At 64.3% G+C, this 20,741-nt stretch overlaps 1 protein-coding gene across 4 annotated transcripts in view; it reads left to right on the forward strand.

Moving 5' to 3' along the window:
• Window positions 1–20,741, forward strand: part of JAKMIP1 (janus kinase and microtubule interacting protein 1) — an 89,236-nt gene that overhangs the window by 61,218 nt on the left and 7,277 nt on the right. For 3 of the 4 annotated variants that reach the window (XM_036018649.1, XM_036018645.1, XM_028506818.2), the window contains exons 9-18: window positions 3,642–3,770; window positions 4,648–4,776; window positions 6,049–6,132; window positions 7,244–7,306; window positions 8,428–8,526; window positions 11,964–12,065; window positions 12,761–12,814; window positions 13,309–13,374; window positions 18,614–18,682; window positions 20,059–20,136. In XM_036018649.1, the coding sequence (XP_035874542.1) occupies window positions 3,642–3,770; window positions 4,648–4,776; window positions 6,049–6,132; window positions 7,244–7,306; window positions 8,428–8,526; window positions 11,964–12,065; window positions 12,761–12,814; window positions 13,309–13,374; window positions 18,614–18,682; window positions 20,059–20,136 (873 nt within the window). Of the gene's footprint in view, window positions 1–3,641; window positions 3,771–4,647; window positions 4,777–6,048; window positions 6,133–7,243; window positions 7,307–8,427; window positions 8,527–11,963; window positions 12,066–12,760; window positions 12,815–13,308; window positions 13,375–13,626; window positions 13,736–18,613; window positions 18,683–20,058; window positions 20,137–20,741 lie in introns of those variants that run through there. The other variant, XM_036018655.1, reaches the window with a different exon arrangement.

A 20,741-nucleotide genomic window follows, 5' to 3' on the forward strand; every position in this document is an offset into this window, starting at 1 on the left:
CCGAGGACCGAGCCGCCGTCAGAAGGAAGGCGTGTTCGGGAGGAGCGGGGAGGAACCTCCCGCCCTGGAGCGAGTTTTCGTAGGCCACGCCCAGGGGTCTGAGGGGTAGAGACGGGAATGCGCAGCGGTGTCTCTGGCACTTGACCCTTAAAGCCCCTGGGGCTGAGCCAGGGCGGGGCGGGGGGCAACAGGGTGCTCCGGGCGACGCTCGTCTCCCTCTTGCCGGCGGGCGGGGTCAGTCCGCGCGGGTCGCGAAACTGCGCCGTGGGGCAGTCCTTGCGATGTCTTCAAAGACAGCGCCAGGTTTTCACTTGAAGCAGTAAAATGCCCTTTTCTCTCTTGTTTTTTTTAAGTTAACAAAGGCGTGCCTTCATGTAGTGCGTTTTGCTCCCCGTGGAACGCAGTCCCTAGTGGAAAAGAAGCCAGCCCTCGGAGGGAACAAGCTGGCCCCGCCCCCTGCTGTAGGAGGGGCGGGGGGCGGGGTCACGGTCGGCTCACTGCCGCGGTGACGTTGCGCGCGCTGTGAATTTGTGGGCTCCTGCCCTTGGTGGCCACAGGGTTCTGATCTGAAAGCCCGTCTGTGTTTGGCCTCCGGCCGCCCTCAGAGCTGCTCCCTCCTCCCTCCCGGCAGACACCGCCTCAGGGCCTCCGTCTCTGGGACGGTGCTGTGCTTTGGAGGGGAGGGGGGTGCCCTCTGGGCTCTGGGGACAGGCAGCTCTGCTTTAGAGGTGTGTCGTCAGCTAAGGCCCCGCATGAGAGCTCCACGATGGGGCAGCAGCCAGCCGTCCCTTGTGCTTCAACAGTCAGACCCGCAGGGCGGTGGCACACGGGGTCACTGACCCCCAGGACGGCCCAGGTCATTGGCAGGGTTATCACAGCACGGGGTCCTTTTCTGGTCCCTTGGAGAGTGTGCGGCTTGATGGTCCCTGGGGCTGTGACCGCCGTGCCAGGCAGGGCGCTCCCTGCACCACCGAGTGAGTCCATGGGCGCAGCAGCAAACGCTGGCCACAGACACAGACCTGTCCCCAGGGCCCGCGGTCGGCAGGGCTCCCAGGAAGTGAGTGGCGGCCCAGAGAAACGCCGAGCCTGGTGGTCAGGGTGGTGAGCTGCCTGCACCGCAGAGGTGTCTCGAGGGCTGCAGGCGTGTCCCTGCTGCAGTGCCGCGGCTGCTGCTCCCTAGGGACCGTCTGCAGGGCGCCTGGAGCCTGCCTGGGGTGGGGGGTGGGTTGCTCGTCCGTCTGGAGGGGCGCTGGGCCTGTGGTTGTCTCCAGCCTCCGCTTGGAGGAAAGAGTACGTTTGAAGTCGATGGAGCCTTTTCGGTCCTCGCACGCCCCCTGCTGGTGAGACCTGCTGGGCGCACGGCCAAGTGGCCGTGCTGCTGGTGCTGGAGCGGACGGGAGGCAAAGGCGCCTTGCGTACCTGAAGCTGTCTGCAGGTACCTGAGCCAGTGTGGCATGGAGGTCACTGCAGAGACGCGCTCGCGGACCCTCACTTAACAGCCAGTATTTCCCGAGTGTGCCAGGCCCCAGGCCGCCGTGCGAGCGAAAGAGCTCTCATCCTGCCCTCGGGGAGCAAGCTCCCCGTCCCGTGGGGCTTTTACATCTCAGAGGGGAGACAGGTAATAAACACAGAGGCAAAATAGGTGTTATGTCAGGCAGTGAGGAGCGCCAGGGAGGAAAGAAAGGTTAGGCAGGCTGGTTAGAGGGGGCCGGGCTCTGAAGCTTGTGGTGTGGCGGGCAGGGCAGCCCTTGTGAGAAGGTGGCCTTTGTATAGACTCGAGGGGAGTGCAGGAGCGACCCACGTGGGTCCTGGAGGAGAACGCCCTTCCACGAGGGAAAAGGCCCACGTGGTAGGCCCGTGGGAGGCTCGGGAGCGTGCTCCGTGGTGCGGCTGGAGCACCGGGGTGCAGGATGGGGCGGCGGAGGGGAGGCTGGAGCAGGGTGGGAGGCAGCTCACAGGGCGCGAGACCGCAGTGCACTCGCTGGCTTTTCCACGCAGCCATACCGGGCCCCCCGGCTGAAGGACAGGGTGGGAGCAGGCGGGTGGTCTCCCTAACTTCAGTGAAAGAGGGTGGTGGCTGGACCAGGATGCAGGGGCCAGAGCAGGGGCGGGGGGTGGCTTCTGGGCTGAGGTGGAGCCCACGGGAGTTCTCTAGAGGCTTGAGGGAGTGCAGTGCCGAGGGGCACCCAGGCTTTGGGCCTGAGCAGCTCTAAGGACGGAGCTCTGAGACGAGCACATGCTAGATCGTGGGGGTGGCGGGGGTGCGTCACTGCCCACGAGGCCCGTGGAGCCCCTGGGGAGTCAGGAGCCCAGCAGGTGCTACCCACCCCACATGCATTAAAAGCAACAATTCAGCTTCCATGTGATGGAAGCAGCAGCAGCAGGAAGATGGGCCGAGCGCAAGGACATTTGAGTGGGGCGCATGGGGGTGGGCCACCTCCGGCGAGGCCTCTTCAGGCTCTGACTGTGCAGGTGACAAGGGAGGCCTCCTCTCTCTCCCTCTCCCTCGCTGACATCTGAACTACCCCTCAATCACCTTGTGAGCTGTGGGTCCAGACCCACTCTTCTCACGTGTTCAGGCATTGGGTGAATCCAGCCAGGTGGGCGGCACCCTCCACACGTGGGGTGCACCCGGACCCCAGTCCTGGTGGGGGGCGGAGCAGAGGCCCTGGACAAACCCGTGGGAGCCTGGGGCTGGGCTCTGGGTTTAGTTACGGTTCTTCCTTCCTGGTTGTGAGAAGCATCCACCGATTGTAAAAAACAAATGAAACTCTTCCCAGGGATTGTTTTGGGGAAAACGCCCCCGTTCCTAGAAGGAGATGACCTGGAGATTGTGGGTGGGTGTCTGCAGCCCCCTGGGACAGAAGCTCCCTGGGCCCAGGACCAGGCCTGGTTCTGACCGTGGTATCTCCCCCAGAACCCCCCCCCCAACCCAGCATCCGACCCGCAGAAGGTGCCCCACCACCTGTCTCGGGGTGAACACGTACACACAGGGATGAGCGAGGGGGTGGGGGAGGGGCTGGGTGGGGTGACCCCCGGTTGTGACGCCTTGGCATTCAAGTCGCCTGTGACTGAGTGATGGGGGCGGGAGGGCCCATGACACTCTTCCTTCTAATTCTGCAAATGTGGTAAGTGTCCTGTAATAAGACGGTAAAGGAAAACTGCATCTCAGGGCAGGTTGGTGGGGACCTGGGCCACGCTCGCCCCGCCGGTCAGAGTCCCGGGTCCTTCTGTGGACCCTGTGTCTTTCACTTTTCCCTGTGTGGCATCTAGATATCCGCCCCCCCCCCCCGGGCCCCCTCCCCACCCCTTAGCACAAGCGCGCTGTCAGCATGTGGCACAGGGCACATGTGACCTCGCTTTGGCTCACGGATGAGGGGAGCGCTCCATGTCCCTTTGAGAGGGGCCAGTGGCTTGCACAAGGTCACCAGCTCCCAAGCTCAGAACCAGGGTCTGGCCAAGCCCACGGCGGCAGCCTACCCCCCACCCCTGGCCACCTCCTTTCCCACCTGACCCACCAGGAACCCCGCCCACCAGCCCTGGGGGGCCCCGGGGCCCAGACGGGGGGCGTGGCGTGCCCTGGCTCGGGGACCTGGCAGTTCCGGGTGTGTGCCTGATGCTGCTCCCGTTGTCTTCTGCAGAAGCATGTTGTGGAGACATTTTTTGGATTTGACGAGGAGTCCGTAGACTCGGAAACGCTGTCGGAAACGTCCTGCAACACGGACCGGACGGACAGGGCCCCCGCCACGCCCGAGGAGGACCTGGACGACGTAAGCGGCGCTCGGCCCTGTGGTGCTGGTCGCGGCGCCTCCGGCCCCTGCTGCCCACTGAGCGCTCGGAGCCTGGAGGACCTGCGGTGCCACGCCCCCTAGTGCTAGTGGGGGCAGGGGGGGGGCCCCTTCCACCTGCCCCGTGAACGGCCGGGGCCGGGCAGCACGGGCGGTTTTCCTCTCCCGGCCCCGACTTCTCTGTCCCAGAGGAGACTCACCCTTTGCGGGTGAAACTGCTGCACGGTGTCTGCCCCTCCTCCCCCACACATGTGCACACACAAATGCACACACATGCACAACACACATGCTCACACATGCTTACAGCCACCTAGTGGAGGCGGCGCAGCTGGCACTTGGGCTGTGAAGCCCACCGTCGGGTGGAGAGGAGCAAACACGGTGAGGGGTGTGAGGAGGGGAGCACAGCCCCTGCAGCCCCCGCGCCGAGGCCCCACCTCTCACTCGCCCGAGTGCCCGACTGGTTCTCCGGGGGTGGCGTGCAGCCTCCGCCCGCCCGTCACCGACCACCGCTGGAGTTCTTTAGGACAATGTGACCACGCCGGACACGGGCTTTCGATGTGTTCTTTTCCCCGACCGCACGTGACGGGCGTCTTTCACCCCGAAACCCCGTTCCACGTCGTCCTCTCTCCAGCACGTGGGACGGCGTCACGTGGGCGGCAGGGTGTCTCGGGGCGCCCCCGCCCTGTCTCCCGGGCACGGGACTCAGGCGGTTCCCGGGGGTTGGGGAGTAGCTGGGAGGGGACCGAGTGTGCTCCCGGCTGCCCCTCGCTCTGGGGCCCCAGTTACCCGCGCCTGAGACCGGGGCATGAGCTCAGGTCGGCGGGAGCCACGCCCAGTCACGCGCTCCCTCGTTTCCCAGACGACCAGCCGCGAGGAGGCGGAGCTGAGGTTCTGCCAGCTGACCAGGGAGTACCAGGCGCTGCAGCGAGCCTACGCCCTCCTGCAGGAGCAGGTCGGGGGCACGCTGGACGCGGAGCGGGAGGCCCGGGTGAGTGCCAACCAGGGGACCGGTGCTGGGCTTCTGCCACGTCGGCCTGTGGTGGGGCGGCGGGGCTGGTTTCTGAGGGTGGTTTCTGAGGGGTGATGGGGACCCCTAGCAAACCCCACTGTGGCGATGCCCCAGCATCTGGCAGGCCTGACGGGAGCCGCCTTGGCGTCCTCGGGGCCCAGCAGGAGCTGCTGGAGGAGGTGAGCCCACCCCACACAGGCCACGCGTGCCGTCTACACACAGGAGCGTCTGATGTTAACACTCTGGAGGGAGAGCCTTGCAGAGGTCGGGCCGTCCTCCCTCCGGGGCTGAGCAGCCCCCTGGAGCATCCCTGTGGGTCCAGAGAGGGACCATTGGGGTGCTCCTGGCCCACAAGGCCCTCTGGTCCCTGTGGGCCACCCAGGTCTGGGCCACACCTGCCCTCGTGCTGGGCTGAGCTCTGCCTTCCAGAAACTTCCACGTACGGTTCTTACCCCGCCTTGGGAAGTCGCACAGATCAGGGGCTGCTTGCACTCCTGCCCGAGAGTGAGGGGCACGCAGAGAGCATGCCCCGGAGCCTGTGCGGCACCCCAGGGTGTCCCCGTTTCGGTCCATGGCCGCCATGGGGGGCGGTGAGGGAGGCTGCGGGGGAGGGCACTGCTGAGCCCCAAAAAAGCCTTCGGCCGTGATCCGTGGGCCGGAGGAGGTGCGTGGCTGGGCTGGGTGGGAGCTGAACCGTGCGGTTGTTGTTAGAAAGTGTATCTAGTTGCCAACATCCGAAAGTCAAGAGAAGCTCCGGACTTCCGGCAACTCTGGGCTTCAGCCGGGTGGCGGTTCCCCTGGGGCGGGTCGTGTGTCTCCAGTGTGTCACCGTCCCCACCGCTGCCTGTGACCCCACACTCAGTTTTCAGGCCCTGCCGTGGGTGCTCGAGGGCCTGTCAGATGCACTGGCAAGTGGGACAGTGCTTGGTGACTGCCCGGCGAGCCACCCTGGACGTGGCCCGAAAGCCGGGTGGGGACCCTGACAGGTCCGGCTCCCAGCTCACTCAGCCCCTCGGGGGCACTGGCTGTCCTCCGGGCGTCCGTGTCCTTGTCCGTAAAGCCCGGAGGGTCGGGACCAGCAGCTTCTCCAGGCCTTTCGGTTCTTAGAACGTTGGCACCTGTAGGAGGTAGAACCTGCGTGCGCCTAGGTAGGCCAAGTCTGAACAAGGGCTGGGCCGCAGCGCGACCCTCGCCACCTCGGCCGGGCAGCCGGGGTGACCCGCCATAGCTTTCTGGTCTTTTCCGTTCCAGACTCGCGAGCAGCTGCAGGCCGACCTGCTGAGGTGTCAGGCCAAGATCGAAGATTTGGAGAAGTTGCTGGTCGAGAAGGGACAGGTGAGCGTGGGCCCTGTGGTTCTCTGCGTTTATTTCTGTCCCCTCGGTGGGGTCCCTGGGCCGCGGCGCCGAGGGGGCGCTCCGTGGACCGGACCGCGTGCCCCAGACGCGTCAGCGGACGGAGCACTAGCGGAGCCCGCCCGGGCGAGAATGCCCCAGCTGACAAGCCTGCGTGCGGACCTTGGAAAACTCAAAACAAGCCGGGGAACCCTACCCTGGCTCGTCCTTTGCACAAAAATAGGACACAATTCCAGAGGCAAAGCGGTGCTCGAACTCTGTTTTGACCTGAACCTGAGGAAAGGTCGCGGTTGACGATCGAGGGGTAGTTGAGAGCGGCGGCCAGTGCCCGCCGCTAGCCCTAGCTGTCAGTCATACAGAGCCCGCCCGGGACTCCCTGCGTGACTGTCCCTCGGGGATCTGGCCCCTCCCTTCTCAGGCCAGAGTCACCTCCCTGCGCACCTGCTCTGCATGGTGACAGCAGGCACAGCAGAGAGGCAGAGCCGGGCCCAGACCTGTCCCCTGGGTGGGGGTCAGGGGGTGGGGGATGGGCGGAGCGTCCTGGTGGGTCCACAGAAGCCTGTCGGCCCCTGGACCAGAGAGAAGGGAAGAAGGAAGGGTCTTCATCTGTTCCTCCACCCACCCTCTGGTCCTTCTTGAGCACCAGGGGTGCGCTGGGCGCAGCTCGAGGTGCTGGGGGAGCCGCAGTGACCACGTGGATTCCCGCCGTGGGCTCACAGAACTGACCTGGGGGGGACTTGACCAGGCAAAGAAGCGTGGTTAGCACGGCCCCGGCAGAGGGACAGGCCGAACACAGGCGTCCCTGTCGGGATGCAGCCCCGGTGGCGCGGGGAAGCCCTCGGGCGCGGCCACTGGCCCGCAGGCTGCCGGGAGAGAGTGGTCTGAGGGCCGATCCATCGCGTGCACCGTTTCTCTGTCACCGGTGCAGAACCGAGGTCCTGGGCTTTCAGGGCCACGAGCCCTGGAGCAGGGGTGCCCCACAGAGCAGCTGTCCCCCCTTTGTGTGTTTGGAAGTTCCTCGTTAAGTGGCCCTTCCCCCATGCTGTCTCGGTTTGCGTCCCCGCGTGTGAACCTACTGAGTGCTTCTCCCCAGGACTCCAAGTGGGTGGAGGAGAAGCAGCTGCTCCTGAGGGCCAACCAAGAGCTTCTGGACAAGGTACGTGCAGCCGGCACCCCCGCCCCTCGAGGTGGGGCCCCCAGAGGCTCCCCGCCCCTCTCCTGGCAGCACCCCCGGGCCCGCTCTGAGAGGGCCGCATCTTCCCCGTGGCTATCCAAGCCCTGTTCCTGGGGGCACCCGGCCGCTGGTCCTGGTCTGGTCCTGTCCTCAGGGAGGGGACCGTAGGGGACTGCAGATGACATCAAGGCCACCTGTCCACGAGGGGCTTTTGAGCCCTTCCCACCCCCAGGGGGCGGGGCCTATGGCACTGATTGACGGGCAGCCCTCAGGCCGTCCTGGTCCCGTTCCTGGACGGGAGGCCATGGGGCTAGCCGAGCTGAGCCTGTGCTTCCCTCTCCAGTCATGGAACTTTCCAGAACTCTCAAGGAGTTGGCTTGTGGAACAGATCTAATGCTTTGGGAAAGAATTTTAGCTTAAATTTTTTCTTACTTATCTGCAATTCAGTGGGGTTTTTCCCCCCATAAATTTACTGAGTCGTGCAGCCCTCACCACAGTGCAGACTGAGGACATTTTCCACCCTCCCTCCACAACGGGCCCGCAGGCCCGCTTGCCGCCAATCCCGTGCCCCACCCCACCTGCCCTGGATAACCACCGTGGCTGTCCTGCCCCTGCCCATCTGCCTCCTCCTCACATGCTAGAGGGGTGAGTCCTGGGGTAGGAGGCCTGGCTTTTAAGCGGCCTGGATGCCAGAGCTGGGCAGGCCAGGCCTGGCTTGCCGGGGAGGGGCTGCGGTCCAGCCTCAGCTGTGGGTCTGTCCACCACCCTGTGCTGCTGGACAGCAGTTGGGACATGGGGACAAGACTAGGCACTGCTGTGAGAGTGGCCCTGTGCACGGGGAGAGGTTTTCTCTCCACGTCCTGCTCGTGGAACTCTTGGAGCCCCCGGAAGCTCTCACGCGGGACGGCCCATGTGCAGCCCCCCGTGTGCCGTGCCCACCCGGATCCTCAGCTGCAAGGCCCTCTCCCCTGGGGACAGGTCCTGCCCTCCGCCGGCCCACGATCGGGGACGCACCCCTCGTGGCCCCGGCGAGGGCCAGCGGCTCCCCCTCCCATGAAACCCCCAGTTAAACCCCCGGTTGAACCCCCGTGTGTCCGCCCTAGATCTGCAGGCTGGAGATGGAGGAGAACCAGCTGAAGAGCGAAATGCAAGACGCGAAGGACCAGAACGAGCTGCTCGAGTTCCGGGTGCTCGAGCTCGAAGTAAGAGACTCCCTGTGTTGTAAGCTCTCGAACGGCACAGACATTCTCTTTGAGCCCAAACTGAAATTCGTGTGACGCTCCCAGACGTGTCCACGCGCGCATGTGTCCGGGGGACGTGCGGTAGCTGTTCCTCCCTCCCTCCCTCCCTCCCTTTTTTTTCTTTTGAAATCTGTATGTTGGGAATAATTTCACTGCCTTAACTGTTCTGGAGAGAATGCTCACCTGAGTCTTTGGCCATGTACCAGAGCTAATATATTTATTGCCTACGGCTTGTTTTGCACTTAATAAAAGTAATTTGTTTTTGCAATAGTTTGCCTTTTTTATTTGTGTTTCATTTCCATAACTACTTCCTCCCTGCGTGCCCAGCCAGCCGGGGTGCCCTCTGCACCCCGGAGCGAAGCGTGGCTGTCGTTAACGACAGACACCTTTTCACGGGACCTGGTGGGGCAGTGAGCGGCACCTTTGACGGGGCAGGTTCTGACCCGGTGCGCCGCCGCCTCTCTGGTGCGCTCACCGCGAGTCTGACCCTTTTCTGTTTGCCAAGGTCGGCGCAGGTAAGTGAACCTGGTGAAGGAGGCGGTTAGGAACACTGGCCCCACTGCTGCGGCCCTTTTCTCCGGCGGGTCCCGACCGGGGCGTTGCCGTGCGGGCCCGGGAGATCGCTGCCCGTAACTTAAACGGCCACTCAGGAGTGCGCCTTGGCCGGGAGGGCGCCTGAGTCATGTCCCCAGGTGGCAGCTGTGTTCACCCTCCGGGCCCCGCTCTGCTCTCAGAGGTGGCCGCGTGCCGCGTGCCACGGCGATGGTTTCCCCGCTTCCCCCGGAGGTCTTCCTCGGGCGTCTGACTGTGTTGGCCCGCGGCCGCGTTGCTACTTCATAACCCCCGAGTTCCGTTGTTTGTTTCCACTGAGTCACCGTCGGCATGTTGAACCCCGCCTGGGGCTGCGCCTGGTCTCTCTCAGCACCTGCGGCGACGGACTCCGAGGTCCCTTCACACGGGAGGGACCCTCGGGCACAATGTCTCTGCTCTCGTTTTCTCCTCCTGGCTTCCCTTCAGATTCTGTGGGCGCGAGGACTCACCTGCCCTCGCACACTTTGTCGTGCGGGTGGGCACTGCGGCCGCCTGTGTCAGAGCCCAGTGTCACGCATGGTGCTCCGTGCCCCGCGCTGGCGGGAGGGCACGGCGTCCACTCCTGTGGCCGAAATCGGGAGTCGTGTGTGGCCGAGACGGTTGTTGGTGCATCCCCCGCTGCTAGAAAAGCTTTCAGGGGACTTGGTTATCTTCCCCGTGCGAACTCTGTAAGCGTGGCTCAGTTTACTAGAAGTTTCTTTTAACTGTCTCCACCATCCTTCAGAGGCATGAGAAACCAACTTTCTGACTTCGCATTAAATATGGGCATTCTCTTACGACCTGTTCCATGGAGATTCCGTTTCAGTCCGCAGAAAGGCCGGCCCCCCCCCCCCCCCCAAGGACTGAGCCGCTGTGAGCTTTGTTCTCGGCTGAGAAGGGAGGTCAGGTTTTCTCTCTAAACTGTTTCAAGCCCAGCGTAGCCAGGCTGGGGCTTCCTGGACATGGAATTGAACCAATGACTTCCTCTCCCCTTTAGCCTACTCGAGATCATAGAACCAGCGCTGGTCCAGGGCACCGCGCTCCCCTAGGGACTCAGGGAGCCGTCGGTTCAGTGACTGGGTTCTGTGGCCGGGTTCTGCACGCTGGGTTCTGCACGCTGGGTTCTGCACACTGGGTTCTGCAGGCCGGGTTCTGCAGGCCGGGTTCTGTGGCTGAGTTCTGCAGGCTGGGTTCTGCAGGCTGGGTTCTGTGGCTGGGTTCTGCAGGCCGGGTTCTGCAGGCTGGGTTCTGTGGCTGAGTTCCGCAGGCTAGGTTCTGCAGGCTGGGTTCTGTGGCTGGGTTCTGCAGGCTGGGTTCTGTGGCTGGGTTCTTCAGGCTAGGTTCTGCATGCTGGGTTTTGTGGCTGGGTTCTGTGGCTGGGTTCTGCAGGCTAGGTTCTGCAGGCTGGGTTCTGTGGCTGGGTTCTGCAGGCTGGGTTCTGTGGCTGGGTTCCGCAGGCTGGGTTCTGTGGCTGGGTTCTGCAGGCCGGGTTCTGTGGCTGGATTCTGCAGGCTAGGTTCTGCATGCTGGGTTTGTGGCTGGGTTCTGTGGCTGGGTTCTGCAGGCTAGGTTCTGCAGGCTGGGTTCTGTGGCTGGGTTCTGCAGGCTGGGTTCTGTGGCTGGGTTCTGCAGGCTGGGTTCTGCAGGCTGGGTTCTGTGGCTGGGTTCCATAGGCTGGGTTCTGTGGCTGGGTTCCATAGGCTGGGTTCTGTGGCTGGGATCTGCAGGCTGGGTTCTGTGTCTGGGTTCTGCAGGTTGGATTCTGTGGCTGGGTTCTGTGGCTGGGTTCCGCAGGCTGGGTTCTGTGGCTGGGTCCTGCAGGCTGGGCTCTGTGGCTGGGTTCTGCAAGCCGGGTTCTGTGGCTGGGTTCTGTGTCTGGGTTCTGCAGTCTGGGTTCTGTGGCTAGGTTCTGTGGCTAGGTTCTGCAGGCTGGGTTCTGTGGCTGGGTTCTGTGGCTGGGTTCCGCAGGCTGGGTTCCGCAGGCGTGCCCCAAGTGTGCTTGCCTGCCTGCCTGCGGTTCTGGGAGCAGAGTAGCAGCTGGATCTCTCCTCTGCTGGCGGGCCGGGCCATGGCTCGAGGTGGCAGGGTGGCGCCGTGCCGGAGCCCTTGAGAGCGGGGTGCTGCTGGCTGCCGTGTTTTATTCCTGCTAGTCGCCGGGCTCCCCTCCCCGTCCTTTCTGAAAATGCGTCACTTCGTGATGACCAATAAGCGTCTCTCCTGGGAGAATGCTTGTCCTTCCTTAGTGATGGAGACCCCACTGTCCATCTGGGGGTGGAAGGACCACTGGTGTTGTGTGGTCCCCCCAGAAATGAAGAAGTAACGCAGTGTGAGCAAAGTCAGCGCGGGGTATTTAACAATGCTCAAAGCCGGGGTCCTGGCCCTGCCGCCGGCTCCAGCTCTGTCTCCAAAAGGAAAGCGGTCACACCTGCCGAGTGGGGCCGTGTGAGTGTTACCTCGGGGCGCAGTGCCCAGGGCACAGGGTGCCTGGACCACCGCGGCTGGCGGCCTCTGGCCTTGTTATTATTACCGAGCATTCCCTGGTGGCGTGTGACTCTCTGGGCTTCCTCCGCCCCCGTGGCCCTCTGTCGGCTGTGTCTCCCCAGCCGCACAGGCGAGCGGTACGCAGGTGTCCCCAGGAGGTCCGCTGGGCGCAGAGGCCCGACGTCCCGCAGCGCTGCAGACACGAATACCGTAGTCTGCATGTGCGCGTTTGAGTCCCATCGCAGCCGACTTGGAATTGGTCGGTCCGGCGGAGTAACGTGGGGGAGAGATGGCAGGCGGTGAACGGTTCCATCAAGTTCTGTTTTTAAAGCAAGTCTTTTCCCCAGGAGAGAGAGCGGAGGTCGCCAGCATTTAACCTCCAAATCGCCACCTTCCCCGAGAACAACAGCAGCGCCCTCCAGCTGTTCTGTCACCAGGAAGGAGTGAAGGTAGCGTGCCCGGGGCGGGGTGGCTCTGCCGCGGCTGCGCCCGCGCCGGGCGGGGCCGTGCAGGGGGCGTGTCCTGGCGCCTGGGCTGGAGTTCAGTCGAGAGAGACCCCTGCCCCCCACCCTATTGCGGAAGTTCGTCATTTTAGCGAATCACCATTTGTTACTCTGTCTGTTCCCACGATAAAAGAACAGAGGCTTGGGGTGCGGCCTGGAGGGCGGACCCGGTCAACCACTTCCCTGCTGCGCCCGGAACCTCTCTGAGCCCGGGACTTTCCACGGGGCAGGCCCGATGGCAGCGCCCCCACCGGGAAGTGGGGGGTCAGTTCCCCTAGAGAAGCGCTCAGTATGGTGCCTGCCACCCAGGGGTGCTTCGGACCAGGGCGCTGTGGTTGTTCTGACAGCTGGGTGTTCCCCCCATGCCCGAGGCCCCGTGGGCGCCTCAGCGTTCCTTCCGACCCACGGGATGCCCTGGCCTTTCCAGAAAGCTGGGACGGAGACTCCGCCCCAGAGAGGCTGTTCCCACCCTTTTCTCCGCCCCCTCCGCCCCCGAAGGAGCTGCTAGATAAGGCTGCCGCGGTCGGCCCGGAGGGAGACGGAGCGCGGTGCGTCGGGGAGGCGCGAGGCGGTGGCTGTAGCACGAGGCGGGGAGGCCCCCCGGGACTCACTCACACCTGAACGTTGGCCATCTCTTCCAGGATGTGAATATTTCTGAACTTATGAAGAAATTAGATATCCTTGGCGATAACGGGGTAACTATGAGCGGCCGGGCCCCGGTGTCGTGTTCCCGTTTTGATTTGGGTGTGCTCTGTGTGGCTTTCGTTTTGTTCTTTCCCTTCCTTTCTGATTTAAGGGAGCTCCTAAGTGCAATGGAAGGCTTCTGTAGGGCCGTGTCCCTGTGGGGGTGGCCGGGTCCGCCTTGGTCCGAAGTGGGGTTCTTCTGGGAGGCCCCCCTCTAGCCCGTGAGTGGTGAGGGAGAAGCCTTAAAGGGAACACTAAGAAAGAGAGACCCTTCGAGATCTCCGCCATCACAAGGCGATGTTTATGCCTTCCTGAAAGATGGGCTTGGTGCCCCCCTCGGGGACACACTCCCAAGCGGAGGGCTGGTCCTCAGGTCAGACAGGGTGACCCTGCTGTGAAGTCTGGCCCTGGAGACAGTGGGGGCTGACTCCGGGGGGCGCGGCGCGGCAGGGAGGACCTGCCGGCGATCCGTTCTCAGACGCCCTTGCCCGTTTCTGTGTTGTAGAATTTGAGGAATGAAGAGCAGGTTGCCATAATCCAAGCTGGAACGGTGCTAGCCCTGTGCGAAAAGGTAGAGACCCCCCGCGGCGGCGTCTCTGTGCGTCCCCCCCGGCCCCAGCTGCGCAGCACCGCGCAGGACGCTGCGCGCCGGTGTCTGGCTTTGCGTGGCGGCATGCGCGTGCGTCTGTCCGTGTGCGTCCGCGTCTGCATGCGCACCTGCATGCCTTTCTGTTCTCTGACGGCAAGTCACTCACGCCGATGGTGGAAAATTTAGATCCCACGTAAGGAAACCGCCCCCAATGTTGGGTGCATTTCCCTCCAGGTTCCCCCGTGCCTATTTTCTAGACGTACTTGAACTCATCGTACTTGACTTCCAGCGTCGGTGCTGCTTCCCAAGCAGCCCCTCCCCCCGTCCTGGAACGCGCCCCGCCCCGTCCCTGCGTGCGGCCGTGCCCGGAGTCACTCCGTCCTCCCGCCGCTGGAAGGCACAAGGAGGGCGTTCCCACTTGTTTTCTAGTTAACGTCATGCAGCGTGAACAGTGTTTCCGCCAGGTTTCCATCTACAATTTACAACACTCCCGCAGGGTAGACTCTGGAAGTGGCTCCCCCGGCGGATGGGCAAGACAGTCTGTGAGCACCTAGACACTCTCAGCCCGGTTTTGGGGCGGGTGCCCCCCCCCCCCCCCCCCCCCCGAGTGGGACCACAATGCTGGTTCCCGGCGCAACGCGGCGTGAAACCCCAGCGGGGAGCGGGAGCGCCGCCGAGGGGCCCGGCGGAGGCTCCGCCGTGTCGTCGCTCTCGTTCTCGTTTCTCTTCGGGCTGGGGCTGCTGAGTGTTGGCTGAGCATTATCTGTCTCCTTCCTCCTCGCGAGTGGGGACTCCACTTCGTCGGGCAGTTTTCCATTGGGTTTGTCTGTCTTTCATCGATTCACTCAGTGCGTATTTGTCATAATTACAGGGTTTCTTTCTGACGTCTCTGCGTGCTTTACACATTTAAGATAACAAGTGTATGCCATCTGTGCGGAAAACACAGCCCTGGATTGTTGACCGTTTACATGGTTTAGGGTATTGTAGGTGCGCACAACTTTTTATGTCGTCCCACCGGCATTTCCCCTTCAAAGCCTGAGCTCGACTGGAAAACGCCAGTGTTCACCATGTTAGTCGGGGCGCCCCCGGAGTCTTCGGGGGGTGGGTATTCAAATGGAAAGAGTCCGTCCTCCCCCCTCATGGAGGGGGCAGAGGGGCCACCAGCAGACTCCGGCAGAATGTGGGGACTTCCGAGTCGCTCACTGGGCTGAGTCTGTGTCCCAGGTAAGCAGGGGGAGGAAGGCGCCTCACCTGGCTGGCCGGGGGCCCACGAGGCGCAGGTGGCCACGCAGCGTCAAGCACATAGTGTACATTCAGCGACACCCCCCTCTCTCACCGACAAACCCGTGTGTACCTGCCCGCCCCCCGCCACAGGGCCCCGGGCGCTGGTCGGGGGGAGTGCTGCCGGACACTTGGGACATGGTTTACTCAGCATTTGCTCACACACTCACCGACACTCTGGGGCCCCTGCACATCCGGAGGATATGGCCGTGTCAGACCCCCAGTCCTTCCCCTGTCCTCGGCGGCCCCCGCCCCCCCTCCAAAACTCAGGGGTGGATCTCAGCCCAGCCCTTGCCAGCAGCACGGCCTCCTGCAGGGGGCGCTCTGGCTGTCCCTGAGCCTCTGCTGCCAGCCATGAGCCTGGTAGGGTTAGTGTGGGGGAAGGACTGGGCCCACGGGAGCAGAGGGATCACTGCCAGGAGGGGCCGGGGTGGGGAGTGTAGGGGCCTGGAGGCGCTGGAGCAGAACTTCGGGGGACAAGGGGTGGCTGGCTCGGGGTGGGGCCGGGCAGTGGGCATGTGCGGAGGGGGGTCTTCCTCGCTACAACCCCCAGAGTCTCCCGGAGGGCGGTCCCTTGGGCAGTTCACAGCCTTGCTGAGGGTTCTCCCACCAGGGTGCCTCCCGGTGGGCTCCTCCCCGCACCCCAGCAAATGGTGGGTGTTCCAGACCCACAGTCTGGCTCCCCGAGCTTAGCTCCTCAGGGCCCCTCCTCCCCTCCGCGCCCAGTGAGATGAGCCCCATAGCCCCCCGGACAGTGGAGGAAGTGGGGGTCTGCCTGGCTCAGGGCTCCTGTCAGCTTTGTGCCTGTCACCCCCCAACCCACTTTCTCTGGCTCCTCCCAGCTGCTGCCCGTCTACCCCTGAGCCCCAAACCCTGCCAAGGGGCTCAGCCTGGCGCCACGCTCTGTGCCAGCCTCCCTCCTCTGCCAGCTCCTCCCCAAGCCCCCCAGCGGGGGGTGGGAGCAGCGGGGGATGCCTGGGGCCCGTGTGGAGGGGGCCTGACTCCCCATTTGGAGTTGTTCTGGGGGCTGCACTCACATCAGTGTCTTCTTGCCCTGTGTCTGCGAGTAACAATCAAACGTCTGGGAGGCGCCATCCATCTCCCCCTTAGAGAGACCGTCAGTACCGAGAGTGGGCCCCGAAGGGACAGGGGGTCCCTGGGCCTGCTGACAGCGGCGGCGGACGGCTGGGGCGATGCCCCGGCCAGGTGGCTCAGGACCGGGGGTTTTCCGGAGACGTGGGAATTTAGTGCTGAAATAGGGACCGTCCCCCACAAATAGGGATACACACGATGCCCTGCAGCCGAAGAACAGGCCTGGGTCGGGGTGGGGGGCGGGGCCAGCAGCCCTGCCCTCCGCGCCTCCGTCAGCCCCCTCCGCAGTTTAAAAAGTGTCACTCAAACTAGGACCTGAGCGCCTGAGCGAGCAGGTCCGCCTCGGTTTCCTAGTCAGAGGCGCAAGGGTGCCCTGTGGCGGGGGCACGGGGTGCCAGTCCGGCTACTTGATGTCCCATGATGTTCCCGGACGCTCTCACTGACCCCGCCCCCTCCTGGAGGCGCCTGTGCCCGGCAGAGAGGCCTGAACACAGGACGCGGGAGGGCTTACAGGTGACGGTGAGTCGCTCCTCTTTTTCCTCAAGGTCAAAGCCAATCAGAAAGACGAAAGTTTTTTTAAAAATCCACATCACCGCTGATAACAGGATCAGAGGACGCGGCTTAGGCGTGCGGCCCGGTCGAGCTCTCTAACCGGTGGCCTGGGGTCAGTCTCGGGGCCTTTCTCTGCAGGAGAAGTTGGGGTCCGGGAGGGAGCCCGCCCCTCAGCCCTGGGGATCAGAGCCTGCACCCGTGGGCCTGTGAGAGCCGGTGGGGGCAGGGCGCCCCTGCCAGGCCTTCTGGGGCGACCCACCTCTGCCCCGGGGTTCAGAGGAGGTGCGGGTCCCTGCCCCTCCTCCCTGCTGGGGGAGACGCAGAACGTGAGCATTCCGGGTCTAACCCCTGGGGTGAGGCCCAGCAGACGTGGGAGCCTCCTTGACGTGGAAGCCAGGACCTCGCCTGCCCGCGGTGCTCACGCCTGAGTCCCGCTCTCACCCCCTCGCCCACGTGCCGCCGGAAAGGACCGGTCGAGGTTGTTCGTTGCATGCGCCATGCGCACCGCAGACCTGTGCTTGAACAATGGGGGAACCTGACACTACGTTTTATAAAACCCGTCCAGAGAGTAGCCTGTCACAGGAACTTAACACTGGGTTTTTCCATTTTAATTTTATTCCTCTCCTGACTGCTTATGTTGGGGTATTCAACATGAAATAGCTCCCCCTACCATCTGCATCCGAGACCCTGCACACGCTCTCAGCCGAGTCTGGCCCCAGCGCTGTGGGCGCCCCCTGCTGCTGCTGGCCCTGGGGCCGCCCTGGGGACTGGGTGCCCCGGGACATTGGGGGGGAGCCTCCGGGACTGCAGCTTCATCAAGTCTGATCTCCTCCATGGGGCCAGCACGCACCCCCAGGGCCGCCACTCCCGCACCCCCCCCCCCCCCCCCCGCTGTGTGTCCGGCAGTGTCGGGCAGCCGCCTCTTCCTGGGGGAGAAACTGGACAGGACGCACCCACGTGGTCCCCGATTCCGGAGGGCTAGTGTGGGAGGGAGACAGACACCGGCGGTCTGTCAGGTGAGTGCTGTGATGGGCATTCACACCGTGGCGGTGACACGGGCCCCTCCAGGGCACCAGGCTTGGGGAGGAGGCAGAGGTGGGTCTGGAAGGCCTGGGGCTGGGAGGGATGGGGCAGGGTGGGGCGGTCCAGGCAGAGATGGCCAGCAGTGCGAAGGCCCAGGGGGAGGACGAGGTGGAGGGCAGCTTGGCTCGTGTGGGGGCCGGAGGTTGTCCGGGGGGCCGGGGAGATGGGATGGGCAGGTCCAGGGGTGGACGCATGTTTCCGAGAACCTGCAGGCTGGGGGCTGGCGGAGAGCAGGCTGGAGCCGGGTGGGGGCAGTGGGCAGGGGGAGCGTGGCGGGGGGCTCTGAGAGAGGAGGTGGTGGGAACTTATGGGAAGAGAGGGGTGGGGCTGGCCCCGGAGTCGGGGTGTGGGTGCAGGGGGACTGGGGAGGCCTGTGGTGCTGCAGGCCGGGCTGGGGAGACATTTCAGAGAGGCAGAGGGAGCAGTGGCGGGGGGGAGTGGCAGATGAATGGGGTTGGCCACGGGAAACCAAGAACTCCGGGAGGAGGAGGAGCAGCGGGCAGCCGAGGGGGCCTGGGTGTCAGGAAAGGGGCAGGGGGCAGGGAGGAGGTGGAGGCGACCACACACGTTCCTGCCTGAGGTGCAGCCCGGGTCCCCGCACCTCCCCCGCCAGCCCCGGCACCCAGCCGGGTGGGCTGCCTCCCGTCTCCCAGGTGGGCTCCTCACGAGGACTCGCCTTCACACCTGCCTCCCGTCGCCCCTTGGCAGGTGTGCCCTGGTACTTAGCACGTGGGGGGCCCCCAGGCCCTCGCAGCCAGCACCCCTGCCCAGCTGGACCTCTGCTCTGCCTGCACCCCAGGGTGCACCCGGCTGTCAGACACACCCTGGGGGGCTGCAGAGGGGCGGTGCCAGGGGCGGGGTTCAGAACCCCTGCTCCCCACCTGTGTGATCTGGGACAAGGGACTAAGTCCGAGCCGTCCTCCCCTGCTAAACGGGGCAGTGCCGCTGCTCCCAGGGGTGGTGGGGGGGGGGCCGGGTGAGGCCCCAGGCAGGAAGCCACCAGCACGGCACCCGGCGTGGGAGCCGCGGTGACCCCCACCGCCCACACTCGGGGCCTTCCTTCTTCCACAGTGGAGTCCATCTTGTGCCGGTCAGGCCCCCGCAGCAGCTGGGAGCCCCACCCAGGAGGCGGTCCCCTGCACGCCCAGCCTCGGGAGGAGCCCCAGCAGGCACGGGGTCTCACGGCTGCTCCGCTGTGCCTGCTCTTTTCCAGTGGCTGAAGCAAATCGAGGTGACCGAGGCGGCCCTGACCCAGAAGATGCTGGACCTGGAGAAGGAGAAGGTAAAAGGCTCCACCCCCAGGCGGGAGGGGCGGACGGAGCCCGGGGCCTCGCCCTCCCCACCTCCCCCCGAAGGCTGGCACCTGCTCTCACGTTATTTATTTGTGAGTGTTTCCATTGCTGTTGCCTTGGCATCGCTCTGGGTAACGAATTACCCACCTTCCACTTCGTTGTTCACTTACCGTGCATTTTGGGAGTCTCCGCTCTCCTTGCCTGGTTTAGGGGTTCAGCACCACATAAGCAGGGCCCCTGCTGCAAGCCCATATGGCCCTGTGCTCACGAGTGACAGCCACGTGCCACGTGACATCGGGAGAGGCACGTGGTGACACAGAGACGCCCAGCCCCGTGGCTCCGGCGGCACGGAGACAGGCCTCCAGTCTGACGGTCTTCCCTGCAGGCTGCCAGGGTCCAGGAGAGACACCCTGGACCTCAGCTTCCTCGAAAGTGGGGCTCTAGCCTCCGCTGCACTGGGCTGCCGGGTGGGGGGACCCCAGGGTGCAGCCGGTGTTTGTGCAGTGCTGGGCCCCCTGCGGGTGGCTATTCACCCAGCCTCTGCGGGCGGGCGCACAGGGCAGGGTGCCGGCGCACCCAGGCGGGGGTGTTGGGAGACAGTTGCTGAGTCCTCAGAGGCCTCTGGAGTTTTCTTAGTAGACACAAGAGGCCAGGACAGGGTGGAAGGGACAGCGTAGGCCTGGGCGTCTGGTCCTCCTGCCTGTCACCAGGCAGCTGGGCGCCCGGGCCAGCCCTGCCACCCCCCCCCCCCCCCCGGTCCTCTCAGACCCCCTGTCTCCTCATCTGGGAAACCAAGCGGCTGCAGTGTACGAGCTCCAGCCGCGCATCCCCACTACTCACACGGGACAGAGATTTGCCACCTGGAGAGACAGTGCTTAGGGGGCCCGGAGTGTGGCTTGGAGGGCGGGCTGGGAGCCTGGGGCAGTGACCCGAATCAGCACATGGGTGATGTGGGTGGTGGGGGGGTGGGAGGGAAGAGCTGCCCCTGGGAACTGAGGCGGTGGTCTTTGGGAGCCACCAGGCGGCGGCAAGAGGAACAAGAAGGATTCCCGAGGTCCTGGCTTGGGAACCAGGTTACGGCCGGCGGTGGGGGGACCCTCCCTGCAGGCAGACCCCACAAGGAAGGAAGCTGAGAGTGGGGGCAGGTTCGATCCAGGCTCTGGGGCCTGTGAGGCTCGGCCCACGGTGGGGGTGCTTCCCCAGGCAGCCGGCAGGGCACACTGCCCACCCCTTCTCCCCCGAGACTCGCTCGCGTCCCCAGCCGGGGGAGGCTGTCACTGTGGCCGAGGGGGGCAGGCGGCTCTGAAGAGCCACACTGGGCCGGTTCTCGCGCTGCTCTTGACCTCGGGCACCTTTCCTTTCCCAGGCCCTGTTCAGCCGGCAGAAGGGCTACCTGGAGGAGGAGCTGGACTACCGGAAGCAGGCCCTGGACCAGGCCTACCAGGTGGGGTCCTCACGGGCGGGCGTCCGGCCCCTGTGGGCGCCACGGCAGCGACGGCTGCCTGGTCCTTCGGGGCTGAGACTGCGTTCGGGGTCCTCGCCCGAGCCGTGGGGGAGTCCCGAAAACCCCGCCTTCCTGTTGTGACGGGAACGACCGTGCAGATAAACTGTCGGCTTCCCGATCACTCATGGTTTTCAAAAGTAGACAGATTTCTTTAGACGTGCTTGTTCCGTTCTGGTAATCGTTTCAGACGAATGGAAAAAAAAAACCCTGTCTTTCTTATGTTTGTTACACTGAAATATTTATTCATGTCTGAAACCTCAAAGCCAGGGCTCCTGCCGATAGGAAGGAGGGACAGCCACAGGAGGCCACGGAGCTGATGGCGGGGGCCGCCGGCCATCAGGACAGAAATTGTTTTGCTGTCTTCTGCCATATTGTGTTTTTGTCACAAGTTTCATGGGTCCTAGGGCTTTGAGGACACTCAAATTCCAGAGGGAAACTCTTTCCTGGGGCGGGGGTGGGGGTGGGGGTGAGGTGATGAGGTGGTGGGCCCGTCCGGGGCGCCCCCACAGCGGCGAGCATATGGGGTTCAGTGCCGCCCCTCGCGG

The sequence above is a fragment of the Phyllostomus discolor genome, chromosome 1 (assembly GCF_004126475.2).
Source record: "Phyllostomus discolor isolate MPI-MPIP mPhyDis1 chromosome 1, mPhyDis1.pri.v3, whole genome shotgun sequence".
In the NCBI taxonomy this organism is placed as follows: Eukaryota; Metazoa; Chordata; class Mammalia; order Chiroptera; family Phyllostomidae; genus Phyllostomus; species Phyllostomus discolor.